This window comes from Augochlora pura, chromosome 4 (assembly GCF_028453695.1).
Source record: "Augochlora pura isolate Apur16 chromosome 4, APUR_v2.2.1, whole genome shotgun sequence".
Taxonomy (NCBI): Eukaryota; Metazoa; Arthropoda; class Insecta; order Hymenoptera; family Halictidae; genus Augochlora; species Augochlora pura.
In genome coordinates, this window is record NC_135775.1 from 26043649 (window position 1) to 26064469 (window position 20821).

At 47.5% G+C, this 20821-nt stretch overlaps 1 protein-coding gene across 8 annotated transcripts in view; it reads left to right on the top strand.

The window, feature by feature from the left end:
* Positions 1-19833, top strand: part of LOC144469412 (prominin-1-A) — a 47823-nt gene extending 27990 nt beyond the window's left edge. Inside the window, exons 2-16 of one of the 8 annotated variants that reach the window (XM_078179646.1) lie at positions 9120-9381; positions 9914-10266; positions 10678-10799; positions 10903-10926; positions 12111-12406; positions 12469-12618; positions 12720-12935; positions 13007-13562; positions 13658-13816; positions 13890-14011; positions 15157-15207; positions 15987-16145; positions 16568-16657; positions 18771-18887; positions 19611-19833. In XM_078179646.1, coding sequence (XP_078035772.1) covers positions 9120-9381; positions 9914-10266; positions 10678-10799; positions 10903-10926; positions 12111-12406; positions 12469-12618; positions 12720-12935; positions 13007-13562; positions 13658-13816; positions 13890-14011; positions 15157-15207; positions 15987-16145; positions 16568-16657; positions 18771-18887; positions 19611-19716 — 2783 coding nt within the window. In that variant the 3' untranslated portion in view covers positions 19717-19833. Of the gene's footprint in view, positions 1-9119; positions 9382-9913; positions 10267-10677; positions 10800-10902; positions 10927-12110; positions 12407-12468; positions 12619-12719; positions 12936-13006; positions 13563-13657; positions 13817-13889; positions 14012-15156; positions 15208-15986; positions 16146-16567; positions 16658-17703; positions 18135-18770; positions 18888-19610 lie in introns of those variants that run through there. The other 7 variants (XM_078179647.1, XR_013493973.1, XR_013493972.1 and 4 more) reach the window with 7 other exon arrangements.
* The last annotated feature ends 988 nt before the right edge of the window (positions 19834-20821 follow it).

Genomic DNA, 20821 nt, shown 5'->3' on the forward strand with positions numbered 1-20821 from the left:
GCGGAATTTCATTTGTCGAGGCCCCCGCGTGTGTAGAGGCGGTCCGCCACACCGAGGCTATTGTCTCTCCTATGTTTCGACGTCGTCCGGTCTCCTTCCTCGCCCGTCGGCTTCTTGAAACCGTCGATGCTTCGGACGCCCTTCGCGGGCTTCGCTGCTGGCTTCTTTGATCCACCTGCAACCCTTTTTTTCGCGTCTCCGAGCTTGTAACAGTAGACGGACCATCGTGTCTCGATGTCCCGCCTCTGAAAATGTCTCTCCTTGCTGGCAACGCCGAACTGGGTAAATGGGACATCTCCGGACTCCGCGAAAAGAGGACAAGGTTTCGCGATTTTCTTCGTCGAGTTTTCCGAAAGCATTCGCAGGGAACGTATACGTTTTTTCGGCGATTTATACGAAACGGAAACCGCGAGATTTAATATTTCTGTAGTTAAAGGGGCGCTGTTCCAAAAATCTGGTTAGGGGAGAATATCTCTTTTCTTTTGGGAACGGACGCGCGGTTCGCCAGCACGCTCGTAGATCACGTTTCGTTTCTGGACAATGCACCGGAAACCGTCGACAGGACACTGTCCTCGAGGGGAACCGTGTTCTTCTCGCCTTCGAAACCATGTCGCTACTTCGCCGACCGGAACGCGTCTTATCGTCCCGACGCTTCGTCAATTAAATCCCTCTTTTAATTCATTCCTCTTTCGTTCGTTCACACGCCGGACATCTGTCCGCTCGCTGCGCCGGCCAATCTACGACCGCATTGACCGTCTCTGGCCAACTGGAACGATAGCAACGCCGTTCGTATCGCTGGCTATTCCTCCAAGCAGTTTATTCTTCCATTACGTGAACTCTATTTAACAAAAATCTCGTCTCTCGTTTTAAACTTTAAGTGCTCGATTATTCCAACATTTTTGTATTAGTATATTTCGGAGTTTAATTATTTAATTAATTATTCTAGAAATAATAAAACTGAAGGTTCGAACCGATTTCCAAATACAGCAATTGCTAGATATTAAAACACACGCTATGTAATTTCTTTATGTTTTAATATATCTGTTAATAGAAAATAATAATATTGAAATGCTGGAAAATATTCGAAGGATCGAAACTACGAATATTTAAATATTTGACCATTTAAAAGTTTCAATATTCGAGTCTTAGTATATACATAGTTTTAATGATTTAAATATCCAAGAATTTAAGAGAGAATTTTCAGAGAAAATGTTAAAGAAAACGCGTACAGAAAAGGAAAGATAAGAACAGCCGTAATACGTCACGGTCTTTTAGAGGATCGTTCCCCGCCGCCGCATATTTTCGCCGCAGCTCTCGGGGAGCCTCCATTAGTCAGTAGGACACGGAAATCTGAGGTCTGGCAGTCGCAGGATCCGTATCCCGCGCGTAATACTCCCGGGGAAAACTCGGTTTTCCGCCGAGCCAGAACAATTCCGCAGCTCCTCTGAATTCCTTCGTTTAACACGACGGAACTGCCGGGGCGCAGTTAATTATTTCGTTGCCGGGGATTGAAAGGTAGCTTGCGCGCGCGTGTGTGCACGTCCGCCTCGAGAGAGAAAGCTCTGTGCAGCAGGGGGGGAGGGTGAAAAGCTGCGTGACAAGACTCTCGGTGGAGAAGCTCGAAGGTGTTCTTCTTCGAAGGGGAGGGGAAGGGGTGGGAAGCGTCGGAGCAAGCACTTTGTCCTTGAAAATAATGAGATGCGAGGAGGCTCGGCGAACTTATGGAAAATGGGCCGAAGGGCGAGAAGGGACCCCAGACGACGGACTCCGGCCGTGGATTTCTTTAGCCCGAGCCCTTTGAGCTGAAATCTTTCAAAAGGGAGGACCAGATACCCGGGGCTTAGAACCCCGTCCTCTTTAATATCCCGTCGCTCTGCGGAACGTGCTCCCTGAAATATCGATCATGCTTTATCGCGTTCGCAATTTTTCATAGACCTTTAGCTTCCATCGAATCGCGTCGGTGCTGGAATTACCAGTTACTATATCAATATTTAACTAATAATTCGTATAAAGACAAAGAGTTTCGATTTTCTATTAATTTTTAAACCTGGCGCAGGAATTGATTAAAATTCGATACGAATACCCTGTTCATTTCAAAAAATTATGCATTTGATTCCTTGGAAATGACGCGAGCGATCTTTATCTCGCGTCGCAGGAAACCACCGCGATTATCACAAAACCGTTATCGAGCGAGATTTGACGTCATCGTGACGCAACGCGATCGTGTGTCGAAGGATTGAAGAAGCTGCCTGCACGAATCCGAGAAGGACAGACATTTCTACGAATTAGAGGCCACGCAGACACGTTTAGTCTCGCGGAGAAATGGATCCCGATGAAACCCGGGGTTAGAGATTAGCTCTAGCACGCACAGTCTGCGGTTCCATGCCCAAGTGTTTGAGTACAGTTCGCAGCGCATCGGTTCGCCGATACTGTCTGCTTCGCTTTGTGGATCCAGAAATTGTTATCGGAGCTCGAACGGCAATCTCGCCGGATTAATAACAAGGAAATCAGTGCCCCGAGCGATTTCCTTATTTGCCCACGGTATTATTCTGTGGCTCGCGCGAGTCGCGGCGACACATGGAGTCGGTTCCATATAAATCGATCGAAAGAAGAGTCTGTGCGCGGGGGAGACGAAGGGGTTTGGGAAAAAAGCGGAGGGTCGCATCCAATCGGAATACACGATGCATCAATATTTACCGCGCGCGCGGTAGGGCTAATGGATTTCTTCATTACGATAATAGCGGGTCGCGTATCCGAGGGGGATTAGCGGAAGTAACCGAAGGGTTTCCGATAACAAAATGAAAAACCGACTCGTCCGCGGATTTGAAAAAGGCTTCACCCCCCGTCCACTGGCGCGGCCGCGCTACCCTTCTCCTTTTGTTATCGACCGCACGAGCTCTCGGATCCCACGCTAAATCGACGACGTCCGTCCACGAAATTCCACCGCCGGCGCTCTACTTTTTTTTGTTTGCTCGTTCGTTCGTTTACTGCATACCCCCCGCTCTCTCGCGAAGCTTTGGCGCCGCGCGGAAAACAAACGCGAAACAATCCCGCGCCGATCGGCAACCGATACGGGCTTGGGAAGGGTGGTGGTGGTGGTGGTACATATCTCTCGCGCGCGTTATTCCGCCGGAAATTTCGTTGCGTCCGACGGGGGTATACAGTGTTCGGAAGCCTCGCGCGATTTAAATAGTCTCGGGAATAATTTTCCGCGGAACCGAGAAAAGCATTAGTTACCTGTGTAATTTGCGATTACGATGCGCGTTTCGTTATCGAGGCGGTCCGGCGGGGGCCGTAAATCTCGCGCGATTCCGAGCCGGGTTCCAAGAGTGAATTCAGTCACGCGATGGTCGCGTTCGACAAAAAAAAGAAAAGAGAAAAAAGGTATTACACGTCGAAGTAGTTCTAATTACTTTAAAACCCTATCGGAAGCGGGATCTCGAAAGCGTGCGGTGAAAGGCTCGTCACGGAAAATAGAAGCATCGCCGCGTTCGGTCTATTTTCGAAACGATCGCGCGATTACTGTCTTATTCTGTAAAAAAAAATCGAGCAGCGAATAAACGAATGAACGAAGCGAATGTTTAGAGAGAGGAAGATCGTCTTTCGCCTGCGCAGGCGGGGTCGATCCCACGTGCGTCGCGGTTGCGAGCCGGAAATCGGCCGAGCACGGAGGTCGAGGTTTTCTCGTGTTACAAAGCCACGGTTACACCGACGGCCGCAGGTAAAACACGTAACGCGCGCGCCGCGCAGTCAGGTGTGCACTGTTGAACTGCCGCTGCACGCGGGGCACGGTTTTTCGCTCTCTGCCTCTACGGTGCTCTGTATAATTTGTTCATTAGGCCGGTGTTTTTAGCGAGCCACACGACGCGTGAAACGGCCGTCCGTTTAATCGCGCCCGCGACGTCGAGCGGAGCAGCTCGGTCGATCGCGCGCGCCGTTCCTCCTCGTGGATCCACGGAGCGGCGACGGTCGTGTCTCGATCCAATACGGTGTCTGGAATTCTGCCGCATCGAACGATCGCAGATAGCGCGAGAAAACAAGAGGACAATGCTTCGCCTCGTCGACGAGATTAAAATGTCGCGGCACCGTCCGAGCATCGATAAAGAACGTATCGTAATTCAAACGTTGAAAGTTTAACGGGCGACGCGGGTGAACGAACTTGACGGAGAAAAGAGCCCGTTGAATAATTAAAAAAGGGCATTACAGTCAGGTGAGCGGCCGCCACCGTCGCCGCCGTCGCACCGTTGCAACGGTGCAACAGAGTCACTGTCGTCCACGGATTCGATCGATTTCCCGGAGTCATTGACCTCTAGCACGATTATGCTAATACACCGCGCCGTGTGATTCGTTTCTGGCCGTTTAACGGCACGACGGACACGCGCGCGACACTCGTTTTCCGCGCGACGAGACGCGGGCGGAACGTCTCCGACTTCCGTCCGCGCGGAGACTGCGAATTTTCGAGCGCGATAAGATAGCGCGGACGTTTAGAATTTGTTAACCCTTTACTGCGTTATTATTTTCACGGCTACTGCCACGGTGTGGAAAAAAGGGTTAAGTAAGCGTCTAGTTGAAATGACTAAAGAACGAAGTCGAGTGTGGCGGGTCGAGTGAGAGCAACTTCTGCGAGAACGAGTCGTTTTGCTGATCGAAGTGGCTGAAAATAAAGTCTATACCTATAGACGAGTTAAATAAAGTCTATATTTATAGATATAATTATTTAAAGTCTATATCTATAGATATAGTTAAATAAAGTCCATATCTATAGATATAGTTATTTAAAGTCTATATCTATAGATATAATTATTTAAAGTCCATATCTACAGATATAATAATTTAAAGTCTATATCTATAGATATAATTATTTAAAGTCTACATCCAAGCCGCGGACGAAAGTTGATCGAACGTTTCGGCGCGGCGGGTCCAGAAATTTCGTAACCGCGATTAAACGGTGGTTCATTGTTCGAGAAGCCGCGCCGCATTGTCGAGTCGACGATGCACGGCTTATTGTCCGAGCGAGGATAACGGCTCTGTTCCCGCCGCGAAATATGCAAATTCGCGAAAACCGGCCGTTTTTCCGTGCGCGTCGTTGTTTTCTCGCGACCGAAAAATCGAGGCGGCCCCGCGAAGAACATAATCTGCCTTTTCAGCCGTCGACCAGATAATTTCGATTCGCGTCGCCGAGCATACGCCTGAAATATTTAATCGCTGGCACGGGAAACGTCTCTGCGTCTGTTCGCCTCTGACCTGAAAAATACGCTCGACGAACACGAGGTTTTCGACTGCTTAACCCTTTCGATACGAGCACCCTCTCCGCCGTGACATTTTCGCTGGACGAATCGCTGAAAATTCGCACATGGCCAGTCCTTTATAGGAAAATTGCGCTGAGCGTTGAATAAAAACTATGCTTGAAAAAATAGTGTTTTTTTAAACAAAAAACGTTGCTTCCAGCTTTTGTATTAACAGATATAATTTTCTGTTATTTATATGGACACCAGATATATCCGGCGCACGTTCATACCAGTCGTCCCATGCGCGCCGAATATATCCGGCACTCGTATCGAAAGGGTTAAACGATCCGCGATTCACGGGGGGGGGGGGGGGGGGGCCGCGAACGCGCGCACGGAATGTTTTGAGAACCGTCTCTCGCGGCCAATTGAGCGGGTAAAGGGTCCGAGGGAAAAGCGAGAGCCACGGTCCGGCGCAGAATCGGACCGAAAACGAGGAGCCCGGCGCTCATCGCACACACACACACACAGGCCAATCAGAATCGGAGGCCACTGTCAATCAAGTTCCACGAACCGGAGGGGCAGAGCTAGTTAGCGATAGTCGACGATAATAGCGAGCAGAAAGATCGTCGTTAGAGCTTTTATCCGCCTGTTCGGCGCAGGGGGGAGCCCGGCCAAGTGCCTCGTTCTTGCGACAACGGCTCCCCGTGGAACGATCGACCGCGCGCTGATTTTTTTTTTTTCATTTTAACAACGGAGAACACGGCGAAAATCACCGCTAAAACCCGAGCGAGAATCGCCCTGCTTTGCTGCTCGTCGTTTCCGAGCGACCTCGCGGATCTAGAGCCACGGGAATTCGTCGGCTGAATCGGGCAACCTACCTTTTCGCTTACAACACGTTCAGCGATACGATACAGTCATATGCGACACTAATTTCTGACCAATTTTGAAAATTAATTTTTATTCCGATATATTTAAATAAATTGCATTTGGCTAGAATATTTCGCATACGGAAGAGTTTTGCGATGCCAGCCTCTATGATAAATATCAACTTTCTAGTTTCGCTTTAATTAATTAAATTGCTTTAACTATATCGGGATTTTGGTGGCTGATCGTGTCGAACGGATTAAACTCGAGAGAATTTTTAGAGGGTATTTTAATTAAAAATAACACATCGGCGCGTCGCAATCTGTCAAAACTGTCGTGCAACGTTTCTCCGAGGGGTGAAGCTAAGATAGGGGTGAGCGGACGCGGAAAGGAACAGGGGGATCGTTGTAAAACCAGTGCCGGCACAAATATCCATTATCTCGGGAGTTACGGGCGACGGTGATAACGCGAGAGCGCGGAGCACGCGAACCGGCGTGTTTCGCATCTGAAATATTTCCTGAAGGAAAAGTGGTCGGAAATGTGTCGCCCGGGCAAAGCGTAATCTTCGTGTGTGCGACCGAACCTTCTCGCAAAAAGGGAAAAAGCGGCCGAGCGTGTGTGTTTCGTTGCTGCTGCTGCTGCGCGCGCGCGCGCCCCGTTTTCTGGATGGAAGATATTTCTCGAGTGGAATTGCGCGAGGTCGCCGCGAAAAATTCAGAAACACCGAGAGACGCCCGATAATTCACAGCGAAACCTGGGTAATCCGCCTCCGCCGCGAATTTTTCGCGTTCAAATATCTTCTCAATTTTCAAACAATCAAGTCGCCGGCCTCTTTCATTTTAAAATATTCCTGGCTCTAGGATGCCTCGTTTAAATATTCAGTTTCCTCTATTTCACAGTTTTTAAATTAAAAAAGTTCTCGGCGCCCTAATTTTTAAATGATCGATTTTACTATATTCTTCAATGTTAAAATATTCAAATTTCTAGGTTCTCTGGTTTATAAATATTCTAATCCTTTTACCTCTAAATTTTAACCCTTTGAACTCCAGTCGTGACTCTAAACCACTAAGATTATTCTGTCACGTCCCGAAATAATTTTTATACCAACAAAGTTTAGATTAAAAAATTCTTAACAGTAAAACTATCGGTCACATAAAATGGAAACACTGTGAGCCAGAAAAATTATTTTAGAGTTAAAATGGCCTCGAGTGCAAAGGGTTCAAACACTCAAATTCCTCGGCACTTTAATCCTCGAATTAATACCGCCGAGTTTTATTAAGCGACGCGGATTTATCGGCCGCCGCGATTTCGTAACGGCGAGATGCGTCCCGGGGTTTTCCGGTGAAGGATTACGGGGCGGTTTATCGGGAAGCGCGCGGTTTTCGTATCTGGGTCTGGCAGGACGTGGATAGAAAATGGATTAAAGAAGTGATTCATGCGTCCCCTGTCCGTCCGCATTACACGCGACTGCAGCCTTATTGCAACACGGAAACTCGAAACGACAGATACAGTTAGAGCCCGCGCGGCGCTCCTCCCGTCACGACCATTGAACCTCTTCTTGTCCCGCGCAGCTTTTGCGGGGACCTGTACGACCGCAATAAATCCGTCGATGCACGTGGAGCCGCAGAGAGCCCCGATATCCCACACCGATGCATCGCTCGATGCACCGAGGTGACGCGCGCGCTGCCGGGTCGTCGGTGCAGCATGCGCCAGAAACGAAAGTTTCCGATGCACCGCGTCGGAAACCAGAGAGCCCCCCCGCCCGCCCCCCTCTCGAGAACTTCCCCGATTGCACAGTGAAACGTCTCGCGGCATTTTCGCGGCTCCGTCGAATCTCTCGATCGTCGATCGGATCTCTTTATCCCGCTTCTCTTGACCGAGAAAAATCCGCTATTGTCCTCGGCGATCGATAAAATGGCACGTATTCCTCGAATTTTACTGCGAACGGTGATTTGAATTTCTACGAATATAAGACGGCGTGGGGAGTATTTCCAACGCTCGCCAACAGATGGATTCCTTTCCTGGAAGCTAGCTGAGATCGTCCTTGTTTTTATACGTTGAAACCGTCCCTTATCCTTATTCCTTTCATACTATAGGGGTTTTCTTTGAACATTTTTTCCCCACTCCAACATAATCGACATTCACATAAGCTAACACCCCATGAAGGTAATCCCACAATCATCCACTCCTCACCGAAATCGGTAAGAGGGCCATCGCTCTCAGGAACGGTTCTCCTAACCTCAATACACAGATATAATAAAAAAAAAAAACTTATCCTTATTCCTTTCATAGCAGGGCCCGATAGAAAATCTTATACAGTCTTTTATTTACCACGATCCATGCCTCGCAGTGTATATCGATGATACTTGCGATCGCGTGGTTCGATCATCGAATTTGCGGCGATAGAAGGGGTAGAGGATTCGGAGCAAGAGAGCCCCGCTCGTAAGAAGAGCGCAGCGTGTGCTGCATCGGAAAATCAATGCAGCGCGCGCGCGGTCCAGGGGTCTTAATCCGACGCGACCGGTCATCGACGTTTGATCCATTTTTCCCAGGACCAACTAGGAAATAAATTTCGCCCGTGTCCGTCCCCATTACGTGTTCACCCTTCGACCCCGGGCGCGCGAACCCTTCCTCCTCCTGACCTACGCTCCACATCCGTTCGTGTCCTGGTTTCCCTCCACCGTTTTGTTCTCGCCCCAAAAACCGGCATCGTGTCCGGGCTACGCGGATAGGAAATATGCACTTTAACGTCCGTTATTCCCCTTTCTGCCACTTCGCGTCTCCAACCCCCTTGTTGTTCCTCTTCGTCTCCAATCCCCCCCCTCGTCGAACTTTCAGCCGGGCTGACACGAATTTTCGAATCTTGGCTCGCGTTCCGTGGCTGGCCGGGCAAAAACCGTTGTCGTTAGGGACGCCAGCTGGGTTTTCTCGTCGAGATATATTAACGAGAACGAGGAGCGAATCGACGAGTTGTCGCGAACGAGGAACTCGGTTCATTCTGACGAAAGGATCATTGTTCTGTTGCAGGGATGCTCACGGCGGTGAACGGTGAGGTCCGGTACTCGTTCTCCGAATGGCAGGTCATCGTGTCGCATTACGGCGGTCTAGCTGGCCTAGCACTGATCGGACTCCTCCTGGCTGCGATCCTACCGTGCGTGGGCCTGTTCTTTTGTTGCTGCAGGTGCGCCGGCCATTGCGGCGCCAGGAGTCAACCCTTCGACAAGAAACACGACCATTGCAAGAAGGTGATGCTCAGCATGGTGCTGATCGGCGTAGCGACGATCATACTGTGAGTTCTCTTTGAAGTCGAACCTCTCGATCGACCAAATACAACGTCTTGAGATCCTTTAAAAAATAAATTAACCCCTTGCACTATGGCATCCTTCAGTTTCCCGATTATTTTAATTTATTTTCACTCTTAGATTTTGGTAGAAATTTTGTTACGATTTAGATGATAAAATCGGCAGTCGTATTTATTAAATTATGTAAAGGCTCGTCACGTGGCTAACTCGTTATTTATTATCGTGCGAGTGGTTTAAATCACCGTCTCGAAGAAGTCGGTGTTTGAAAGAGCGCATCGACAATCTGTGCGCCGACTCCCACGCCAGGAGGAACAAAGCCTCGGATCAACTCCGTTTATCTGTCTAAATCTCATTACGCTAATCCCGGCCCTGACGGGCTGTCGATATTAAAATTCCTATCGCCGTCTCGTCGACCCGTACGAGTCTATCCTCTGAAAGGACAGAGTTTCGAACGCGTCGAATTACAACAAACACTTTTAACATAATGAACGCAATATTTACGATCGTGAAACATTGCAGGTTCGGCGTGGTGTGCGCGTTCGTGACGAACGAGTACATGCAGGAGGGCACCAAGGAGCTGCCTAGCAACGTGAGGACCAGCTTGAGCGACGTGAAGCTGTACTTCAACGCGACGAAGGAGCAAGTGAACCACTTGCTCAAGACGAACTTCGACGAGCTCGAGGTCAACCTGAACAACATCCTGCAGGACAGCGGGAGGATCGTCACCGAGCAGCTGGCCGAGTACTCCCACGCCGTCTCGTTGACGAACCTTAGCGACATCGTGGCCGGCCTGGAGTCCGTCAAGGACGACCTGCACATCATGCAGAATATCACCTGGGATCTACGGACAAACGCCAGCAAGTTGGCCAGCGGTACTCCACCATATCTCTCTCTCACACACGTTCTACCTGTTCCCCATTATGCGGACGATTAATTCTCATTGTTCCGACACGAACGCGTTCGCTGCCGGCGTCACACGCGCAGAGCAACGATCAGCTCTGCTTTACATGAAAATGGCCGAATTAATTTTTTTAAACAATCGAGAGAGGTTCGTTACTTTCGTTTGCTGTATCATCTACGCGATTAATTAAGAAGCGCCGGTAAGAAACGCGTTGATCGAGGTGGATAAACGATATATCTTCGGTGTTCAGTAATTTGTTGCTCGTCGACCGCGTACGCGCTATGCAAATGTTTGTCGTTGCAGAGGATTCCGTAGAGTAGACCGACAATACCGAATTCTGCTGACAAATGATACCACTGAACGAATTGTTTCCCCGTTGCAGCGGTACGGTCCGTGAGGATAAAGCTGCTGCACACTCTCTCGGATTGCAAGACGCAGCAGTGTAAGCAAGTCATGAACGAATACAACGTCGGCCAAATGTCGGTTGAGGTCGACTTCGACAAGGTAAACTGATTCCGCTCTGTGCTTCCTTTTCGTGTAAAGCGTTTCTGTGCTTCACAGTAATCGTCTAATCGATTCGTTTCTTTTCTGCTTTACACGCATGCAGTACATGGACCGATACTTCCCGAAGGTATGACTTTCATCATCGACTGTTAAGAATCTACGTGCTGGCTGCGCGGGGAAGTCGATCGCGCGCCGCGAAATCGTCGGCTTTTATCAAAATGAATTGCCAACAGAAATTCGTAAATTAAAAAGAGTTAATTCGCCGAAGTTGTTCACGATTTATGTAGCCAACTAAACGACCGATCCTCGCAGCCGGCAGCTCCACTTCTTAATTTCGACCGCTTAAATCGCTTGTGTTTGATTTTTCGTTCGACCGTGGTCGACGTCGTAGGCCAATGGAAGTCGATTCTTGTCTCGCGATCACTTTATTTTTGACTTTACGTTTTCTCCGGCGTGCGTACCGTATTAATAGACGTGTTTTTTTTTCACTAGACATTATGATTGCGCAGCCATTGGTTTACGAACAGAATTACTGTATCAATTTGTCTGATTCCATGCTCGCCACCAAATAGCTTCAGTCTGTAAGTCGTAAGCCAGAACACGCATGTAGATTTTCGATTCTGTGTTACCGTGTTTCTATATATATGTGTGTCGTTGCCAAAACCGTCTCTCTGTTTTAAGTGTGTGATGTTTAGAATGAACACGGGACCGGGGTCGCACAACGACGATGATCTTGTATATCTCGTTCGGGATTGTTCCTCCAAGAACACGGAGAATTTTCCTTTAATTTTCCACGGGGATGGGGAGGGGAAACGAACGAAAGCATAACATCGTAGAGAGAGAGGAAGGGATCGAATGCAATTACTACCAACTCCCTGCACAGTTTCGTTCGTGATACGCACAATTAATTCAGTTCTTTGTTCTGTTTTTTGCACCGTGTCTCTTCGAACTCACTCTGCATTTTGCTAGTCTGAACAACAACAGAAACAGAAACAACTATAGTTCGCCACAGTTCACCGTTCGGGATCGTTCCGGGTAGTTTTTCCGCCGCGACACACCCGTTTTTGCCATGAACCCAGTTCTCTCTTTCTGATACGAAACTCTGTCACTTCTTCGTAGGAACGATGTCTTAGAAGGCCTATCGAGCATGACTCTGATATACACTCTTTTTTTGTTTTCGAACAACGAAACTTGGATTTCTCTTATTGCATTCTCTTTCGATTCGAGACATTCTTCACGCCCTATCCGGCGAACATCGTTGTTCCGGGACGATTCTATTGTAAAATTTCGTTGACACGGTGTCTTTTACAGCTGCCGGACGTCTCGTCGGCTTTGTACAACATCACCCAGCTGATGAAAGGGAATATCGTGTCGGAGGTCAGCCAGGGCAAAGAGTCCTTCCTCAAGATACAGAAAGACATACAGCAGGCGGTGAACCAGACCATTCCCATCGTAAGTGCCAGCATCAGAAGAGCGAAGCTCCATCAGTCGGCCCTAGCCGACAACATCACCGCCCTCATCGACAAACTCAACACCGACATCGACAAAATCTACTTTCGTCATCTGGATGTCGCTTGGAACGCCATCGATCAGTATTCACCGTACAGGTAGGCTGAATCAAAGTTAAAAGCAAATGGATGTCGACGTGTCACGGTCCCTCGTGTTTCAGATACTACTTGGGATTCGGTATATCCGGCATACTGCTGACGGTCTTGATGTGTCTGACCTTTGGCCTATTCTGCGGGATCTGCGGGAAACGACCCGACGGTTACGGCGACGACTTCTGCAACAAAGGTTCCGGAGCAAGATTCCTGATGATGTAAGATATAGTTCTGATAGGATCTATATAAATAGACCTATTGATATGATAAGACCTATCGAGACTGATAAAGATCCCGATTTAATTCGTTGTTTATCCAGGGCTGTATGGACCATTTTCCTGTTAACGAGCGTGTTAATGGTGATCACCGTTCTCCACATGGTCATCGGTGTACTGGTGGAACGAGCGATCTGCGAGCCTTTGAAACATCCCAAAGACAACAGAATGTTCACTCTGGTCGACGAAATCGTGCAAATCAAGAAGGTGCTGTACCCGAAGGTGCCCAATGCTGAGTTGAACATGAGCTACATCGTCACGTAAGTGTATCGCCACTTGAGAAGCATCCGTTGCTATCATTCGCCACTGATCGTGTGATTTTTCCTTACAGAAAATGCCATATGAACGAAACTCTGTACAAAGTGCTGAAACTGCAGTACCTGTTCGATGTGAATTCGCTTCGAAACTACGTGGGTCGCAACGATATAAACAACACCATACAACAACTACGCCAGAAGATCAGTCTGTCGCCGGGGGTGGTGATCCTGACCGAGAGCGCCAAATCAAAGCTGAACGATCTGGCCCAGAGCGGGCTCAGCGACATCAAGTTCTATCAGTATGCCGAGATACTGGCGAACAACATTACCAACATCAATCTGACACACCTGGCCAACCAGCTGAAAGACGTGTCCGCGAAGCTACCGGAAGGCCAAGAACATATTAAAAGTAGCTTGGAAACGACCGCGAAGAATTTGGAAGACACTCACAAAGAATACGTGGTGCCTATGTCGATGATGAGCGCGATGCTCAGCCAGAAAGCGCTGATGCTTCAGGAGAAGATCAAGTTCAATCATAGCTCGATGGCGGACGCTATCGACGACCTCGTCAAAGAGGTCACGGAGGCGCAGAGGTTCCTGAACAAAGACGGGCCGGAATACGTTAAAATTGTAAATCATTCGTTCGCTAGACATTTAATTGATAATTGGAGGTTTGTCCATCGTCCTCGTCGGTTAACGCGTCTCTTTGCCGTTTCACTTTGCAGCTAGCAACCAAATTCGGACACTCCTTCCTCTCCCAAGTCGATCAGTTCCTCGAACACGTCATCGCGAGCGCGAACTTCGAGATCGGAAGATGCGCTCCGGTTGCGAACGCTTACGACGCTGCGCTGGTCGCTGGCTGCAACAAGATCTTGGATCCATTTGTAAGTGAATCTCTTGATCTGAATCGTGAGCAAGAATACGACAACGATACCTATCTTTCTGAATTCTTCGTAGAACGGTTTCTGGGCGAGCGTCGGCTGGTGTTTGATCCTCTTCATCCCGACCATAGTACTCTGCGTGAAATTGAGCGCGTTGTACCAGAAGTCGGACCCGTATCCAGGACCCCTAGTCGAAGCGTAAGTATTTTCCCTGTTCTCGTAGCCGTAAAACCCTCCAAGACGTTGTACGAAGTGTCTTGTTAGATGTGTTCCCGACAAAAGAAAGTGTAATTACGTGTATCTGGTGCATGTCGATTATTCAGAAAAGAAAGAAAACTCACAACTGTGTACCTATGTAAAGACAGAAACTATAGAGAGAACCGAACAGGATAATCGGTATCGAAATTTGGCACGTATTATAAACCGTCCGAGGAGAACCAAGGAACAAGAAAACTCATTATACATTCAGACATATTCGCTTCTATGATTTCTCCGCTAATTTTCTTGCCAGCCGAAAAAAACTCTGAGCACCCTTCTCTGTAGACAAACTGTTCCAAGTCTTCTATCTCGACCTATCTTGGTAGTTAATCGAGCTTCCATATACCCGTAGCATGCACTTACTCGAGCTTCGTAATGATCTTTTTATTCATTTTTTCTAGTCAAAGCATGATTAATTCTCTACTCTGTCACGTTAGCGAGTCTCGAGGTTGCGGCGACAAATATATATATCTTTCGATCGGCCGACGATCGATCCACGACCTATTCACTTTCAGTTTTCGTCTATTCGGTGTGTCCGTGTGCTGCTAAACTAATATCGTTTCCGTCATCTCCGTTGTGCGCGTCTTTTTGTTTTACTGAACGTGTCTGAAGAAAATAGCGTGTAGCAACATACTCGTCTGCGATTCGGTTGTCTCTCGCGGTTCTGGATCTCTTCAAGGATCTTCGAGACAGTGTATCTTTCGATAGTGATCCACGGAGTTTATTGTGCGTAGAGTTTAGACTGTAGACCTTGTGCAGTCTTATTCGAACGATCAAAAACAGAGATTTTTATTTGATGCAACTACTGACCTAGATTATTTTTATTTCACGTAGAGCTTAATATCGATAGAAATCCTTGTGTAAATATATTAGAGATCTTTCTTTCTGTTTTTAAAATTCAGCGCCGTTTAGCGACGAGAACCATTTTAGTTCTTAAATAGTCGAGCAACGATTAGAGTTTTAATGATTTTTTTTGAGACGATCGAGTCGCAGACCGAACCGCTGTAGTTTACATTAAGTTTAAAGTAGCTGTCTAATGTGTGGAATGGTTGTTGGAATCTAACCGCTAACACGCTCCGTTCCAGTGAATATTTGTATGACGCGTACGCAGACAGGGATAACATACCCCTCGCTCAGTAAGTATACAACGACAACAGCCAAATTGCTCGCATGCCGTATTCTGTGTTTGTCGTCTGTGTCGCATGCTAACCCGAAAGCGCTGCGAACATCTAGAACCTCTTTGCTACACTGTCCCGAAGCTGCATGCACCCCTAACTTTCATACAAACATGCCTTTCTCGGTTGAGTGTACCGTGTCGGAAACCGCGTCGACTGAACCGTGGACAATCGCGCTCCTCGCACGTACATCCTCGACGCTGTGGGACTGCGAGTGATCTTGATGGAAAATTATCACAGAAAAATGAATTTTGAATTTGTTTCTTTGTTCATAATAATATCCGACGATCGCAGATCCCCACAATGTCGGTTCTAACATATCTAGACGTATTAAAATTCTTAGCTACTTCTCTGGCTTTCGATCTTCGCTTCTGACACCGTCTTCGCAAATCCTTGTTAAATAATCTATATTGTATTCGATGATTTGGCGTAAAAAAGGAGAAGGTGTCACGAGCGTGGAGAGTATGTCCGCGCAGCATCTTCTCAAAGCTTCCACAAGTGACTAAAAAATACAGCTTCCGAGTCTTTTGTTTCCTAATGCCCGCAAAAAAAAAACAGCATCGACGTCGTCGACGTGTGTTCTTTGAGCTAGCTAGGACACTAACTAACGACCACACCGTAACACGCAGATACAAGCTTCTAGCAAAAACCAGTACACTGATTTCTCTAACTCGCATGACGAGTGGCCAGGCGGGCCGCGATTCCCCTATAGAACTAACCAAGTGGATTTTTCGTTGCAGCGTTCACGACAAGAAGTACGCGTCTCACAGCAGACACCATCCGTCTGCGTACGTGGAGAGCTACGATGGCCCAGCGGTCGGCTACGAGAGAGAGAGGATCGCCGATGCCCATCAGAGCACGTCCCATCATGACTCTAGATATTCCGATTTGGCGCCGAAGTAAGTTCCCTTTCCGCAATCGATCGGGATATGATCAGTTCGATATCGACCACCCTCCAAAGGAACAGGATCATGAACTCGTAGCGATATTCGTTCCGCGTTCGATGCTTCCCCGTCGAGCATCTCGCGATCCTGTTCCTTCGTAGAAGTTTGCTCTCGCCATTATTATCATCCTATCGATCGTCGTCTATCGCTATCCGAATTTCAACGGATAATAGTAATAATAATAATATTCCGACCCAGCGAAGCACAGAACGCGTTGTTGGAGGTGTTGCAAAGTGTACCTCGGGGGGTTTGGGGGATTCGATCGAAGATTCAACACGATCGTTCGAACGCGTTGTCGAACGATCCCGGGATATCTTCTACCCCCCGTTGTTCTCTCCACGCCGGTTCACGATAGTTGATCTCTGGTTTCTTTACAGTTCCACCCCCGCGTGTCGCAGCCACGCACCCACCGCCCCCTCCGAAACAGAACCTCACAATAGACTCTTTAGCGTAACGATAGAAGCGCAGTAAGTTAATGCAATACTTGCATTCGGATGCACCGGCAGAGTGGTCCTCTCTTCCTACCGAGTTCACCTTTCATGTACGCTGCCTCGAGACGCCCCGAGTCTATACCTGATGATTAATACACACACCTTTTATCCCCCGAGTTTCGAGTATCTCTCACTATACTTCTTTCACATAGTCGGTGAGCAGGGTTCCCACTCATCGCGCGACACTCTTTCTTTCTCTTTCTATTCCTTCTTTCTCTGTTTCTACCACCCTCTCTCTACCTCTCCACCTATCTCTCTCTCTCTCACTCTCTACTTCTTTACCTCTTTCTCTCTCTTTTCTCATTCTATTCTTGCTCCTGCGGCTCTCCAACACGCTCAAACATAATCGAAGACGGGATCAAGTTCAATCTGTCGGGTTCTTGGAGCCTGGTCGCTTCACTCTCCCCCGCATTCTCAAGTAACCGGAAGTCGAACTCGAACACACTCCGTCGCTTTTGAACTCGTGCTGCCGGGCTCCAAGCGACGTAATTCACGATTCAATCAGGGGTGTGGTTGGCTAAATTCCGGAATCAAGGAAAAGGAGAATAGAAAATATACGGTGTCGTCGACTGCTGGCTCGGCGAGAAGTTAGCCCCTTGCCCTGTAAATACGAACACTCTCGAGACCACGTCTCTCGGATCGAAGTAAAATCCTATTTCTTCTATCGTCGATGCTTAACCCTTTCGGTACGAGGCGCACTGTTCGCCGTGACACTCTCAATCCTCTTTTATGCGAAGACAAGTGCTAAGCGTCGAGTAAAGACTGTGCCTAATAAAATAACGTTTTTTTAACAAAAGTGTTGCTCGTAGCTTAAGAGATATTTATATAGAATATTAAGAGAAGGTTGTATAAAATATTAAGAAAAATTTGTATATAATATTAAGAGAAATTTATATAGAATTCTGTTTTTTTATACTGGTCATCGCATAGACGGCGAATATATCTAGCGCTCGTGCCGAAAGGGTTAAACGTCCGAGTAAAGACTGGCCATACAATAAATATGAATTTTCTTTCTCGTGTAGGAGCTTGTTAGCGACAAAGAGGCGCTACCAGCGTAGCTGTGAAAGGAGTCGTAGTGCAAGGGGTTAAAGCGATAACGTTCGATGAAATCACAGAAAAATTGAGAAGTTTAGCGGCAACTCTGTCTCTCGATCCTCTTACAAGTTCGTAGATCGTGTGCGAATGGTAGGCGGTGTGTAACAGGGTCCGGAGGACAATTTAGTTTAGGACGTCTGCGAACGGAATCGAGAACTCGATCCGGAGACAGAACAAGCGAATTAGAGAAAAACAAAACAGCTCTCGACGGTAGCCAGACGAGAAAAAAAATGCCACTTGATCCCGTCCGCAATACTCATGCAACCCCGTTGGTCACGCTTTTTCTCCCGGTTATTTCCAGGTGAGTGGGAACCTTGCGGGGGGGCAACTTCCCGCGTCTCTCGATACGCCTCTGCACGTAAGTCGCAAGACCGATTGTTATCAACTATGTCTCCGTACTTCGTTATTATATAAACTTTCATTTTTTTTTAAATTCTGTTACGTTTTTCTGTTACGTCTGGTTATTCTGCCGCCGCAAAAGGGCAACGTCGCTTTGTCTCGTGCTGGTGCGCTTCTCAAAACGCGCGGTTCGTACGAACCGGACGAACGAGCTCTCTATGGCGACGCGTTCGATCCTGACCGCGATCTGCGATCGATTTGCGCTCGAAGGTCCGGCCACAGCATGCCTCGAGTTTTCGTACGAAATGATTTAATGCTCGATCGAAACCGCCGAAAAATATCGACTTTAGTTTCGCTTGCGGCCAGCTTCGTCGTGCGTTTGCTCGCTAAAGGCATTACACGCTATCTCTCTCTCTCTCTCTCTCTCTCTCTCTCTCTCTCTCTCTCTCTCTCTCGCTCTCTCTGTCTCTCTCTTTCTCTCTATGTTTCTCTCTGTGGCAGCAGACACGTTCGATGTTGACAGAATATTTTCCACTTTTTCTTTTCGTCTTTCGTTAATTCCTTGTTCGAGCCGACCCACGGTGGTGCGCGGGCCACGTTGAAAGGCGACACGTCCGTCGCCCGTATTAAAAGGATCTCGGTGTCTTGATTACAGAAACTGGGACTTCCCTAATGGCGGTCCACCTAGGTACCAACCCGCCGCCGCTGCTGCTCCTCTGCCCCTGAGCACGGAATACGAACGACCGCCTCCCTATTACTATCCTGGGCCTGGGTGAGTCTATCATTGTCTTTTACCAACCCCCACTGTCGATGGAACAAACCTGATAGCCTGTCGCAAAGACCCCATTAACATTAATCTTGATTGCAATTTGGCTGATTTTGTGAATATCTCTCGTGACAGTGCTCCCTACGCAAAAGTTTAAATTGTTTGTAATTTTCAAAATTGAATCTGCTGTTTAGTTTGTTTTAAGCCCTAAAATATTGTGTTCCATTGACAGTGCATCGTTACAGAGTCGGCTTAGAAGACTCGTTACATTAGATAGTGAGAGTTTAGAAGTACTATTACCCCTGGCAGAAAATGTTTGATCGTGAACACGATTGTTGATAAAATACCATTTTGATCGAACATCGAAAACAGTATAAAAACGTAAGAACAGAATTACCAAAAAGATTTTCGTCAATTCAACGCGACAATTGAATCTTTGCACTTTGAACCTTTAAATCAGAATTTAATTGTTTCGTTCCATTTCGTTCCTGGTCAATACTTGGTCCTATCTCACAGTAAAATACACACACATGCACACAGAGCTCGTCACAATTAATTTTCTATCAGTATTTCTAGCATTATTCAAACAAAGACAATCGAGAAGTGACCAAAAGCAATCGCGGCTGGTTGGACCGAATTTTCGATTCGCGAGATCGAACACCTTTTGCCAGGGGCGCAGCAACGTTCTGTATTTTCTCAAACGCTAAATAATCCTGAACTTTTCTAAAGTGCTCGTGGACCAGGCAGGAGAAATGTGAAACGCGGTGGAATGTCGAAAGATTTTTTTCCAGGGACAGAAATTAGGAAACAAGTGCCGTGGCATGCACAAAGGTAGCGCTGAGTAGCGTGGCTACCCACAGTCTCACCCGCAGTTACAAAAGGACGCTCAAAAAGAAAGAGAAATCCGGATGCAAGCGAGACTATGTTTAAATAAATGAGAGAGAGAGAGAGAGAGAGAAAAAAAAATGAAAGAAAAGAAATGATAAAAATGGTCGCGTGCATTCCCGGTGAGCGTGCCACGGACCGTGCGAACGGAGCGAATTTTAAATTCAGTTTAAAGACCAACTTTGATACAGACTGAGGTAGGCTAAAGAAAAAAAAAAAAACAAAATGAAAAATCAGATGGATCCTTCGGCGAGCGCGAGTAGTGTGAGCCTATGCGTGTGCGATTTTTATTCTACGTTCTACCCTGTTTCTATTATTAGTATTATTTAACGAAAATCCGAGTGCGAGAGTTGCGTGAAAAATAGAAATGAAGAAAGAGAGAGAAAGAAAGAGTGAGTGAGAAAGAGTGTGATTTTTCACGTCGAATAGCCTCGACACCACCGTATCTTTCCACGACGTTCTCCGTTTATTTTACTCTTCGTTTTTATCGATTGACTGATCTTCGCCGTTTTTTTGTTCCTTTACTGACGAAAATTCCCGAGTATTATTTCCCCGAATCGACGATTCTCGCAGATCCCCACGTTCTCCTATCCAGCCAAGAGAGTACAGTTTAGTACAGAGCACTAAAAATCAAAGACTATCTCACTGCGCACACGAAGCTCTCGTTGGATCCACCGAGAGTCTCGAAAGGCACCCGCCCTCCTTCTTTGGTTCTAGTTTAAACGAGCCTTTTTTCGTCGACACCAGCACACGAAGCTGCCACACAACAACCCCCCTTCGACACTGTACTCTCTCTCCCTTCTCCTGTCCAGTATTAAGTTTCGACTGGTTCCTTGAAACGATTCGTTGATAAACGCGTGTACATTCAGCCGCTTGTGTCTTATCGATTACCACCACCCCTCCCCCCGTGTTACTGGTTTTTATCCGTGAAACTATACCTTATCGGAGCAATAACGACACGGTCGGCAGAGACCGATTAGGATCGACAGTAAGACCGTAGACCGGACGCTCGCGCGATCGAAGGATCAACGTTCGATCCTCTAGCATTTAGATAC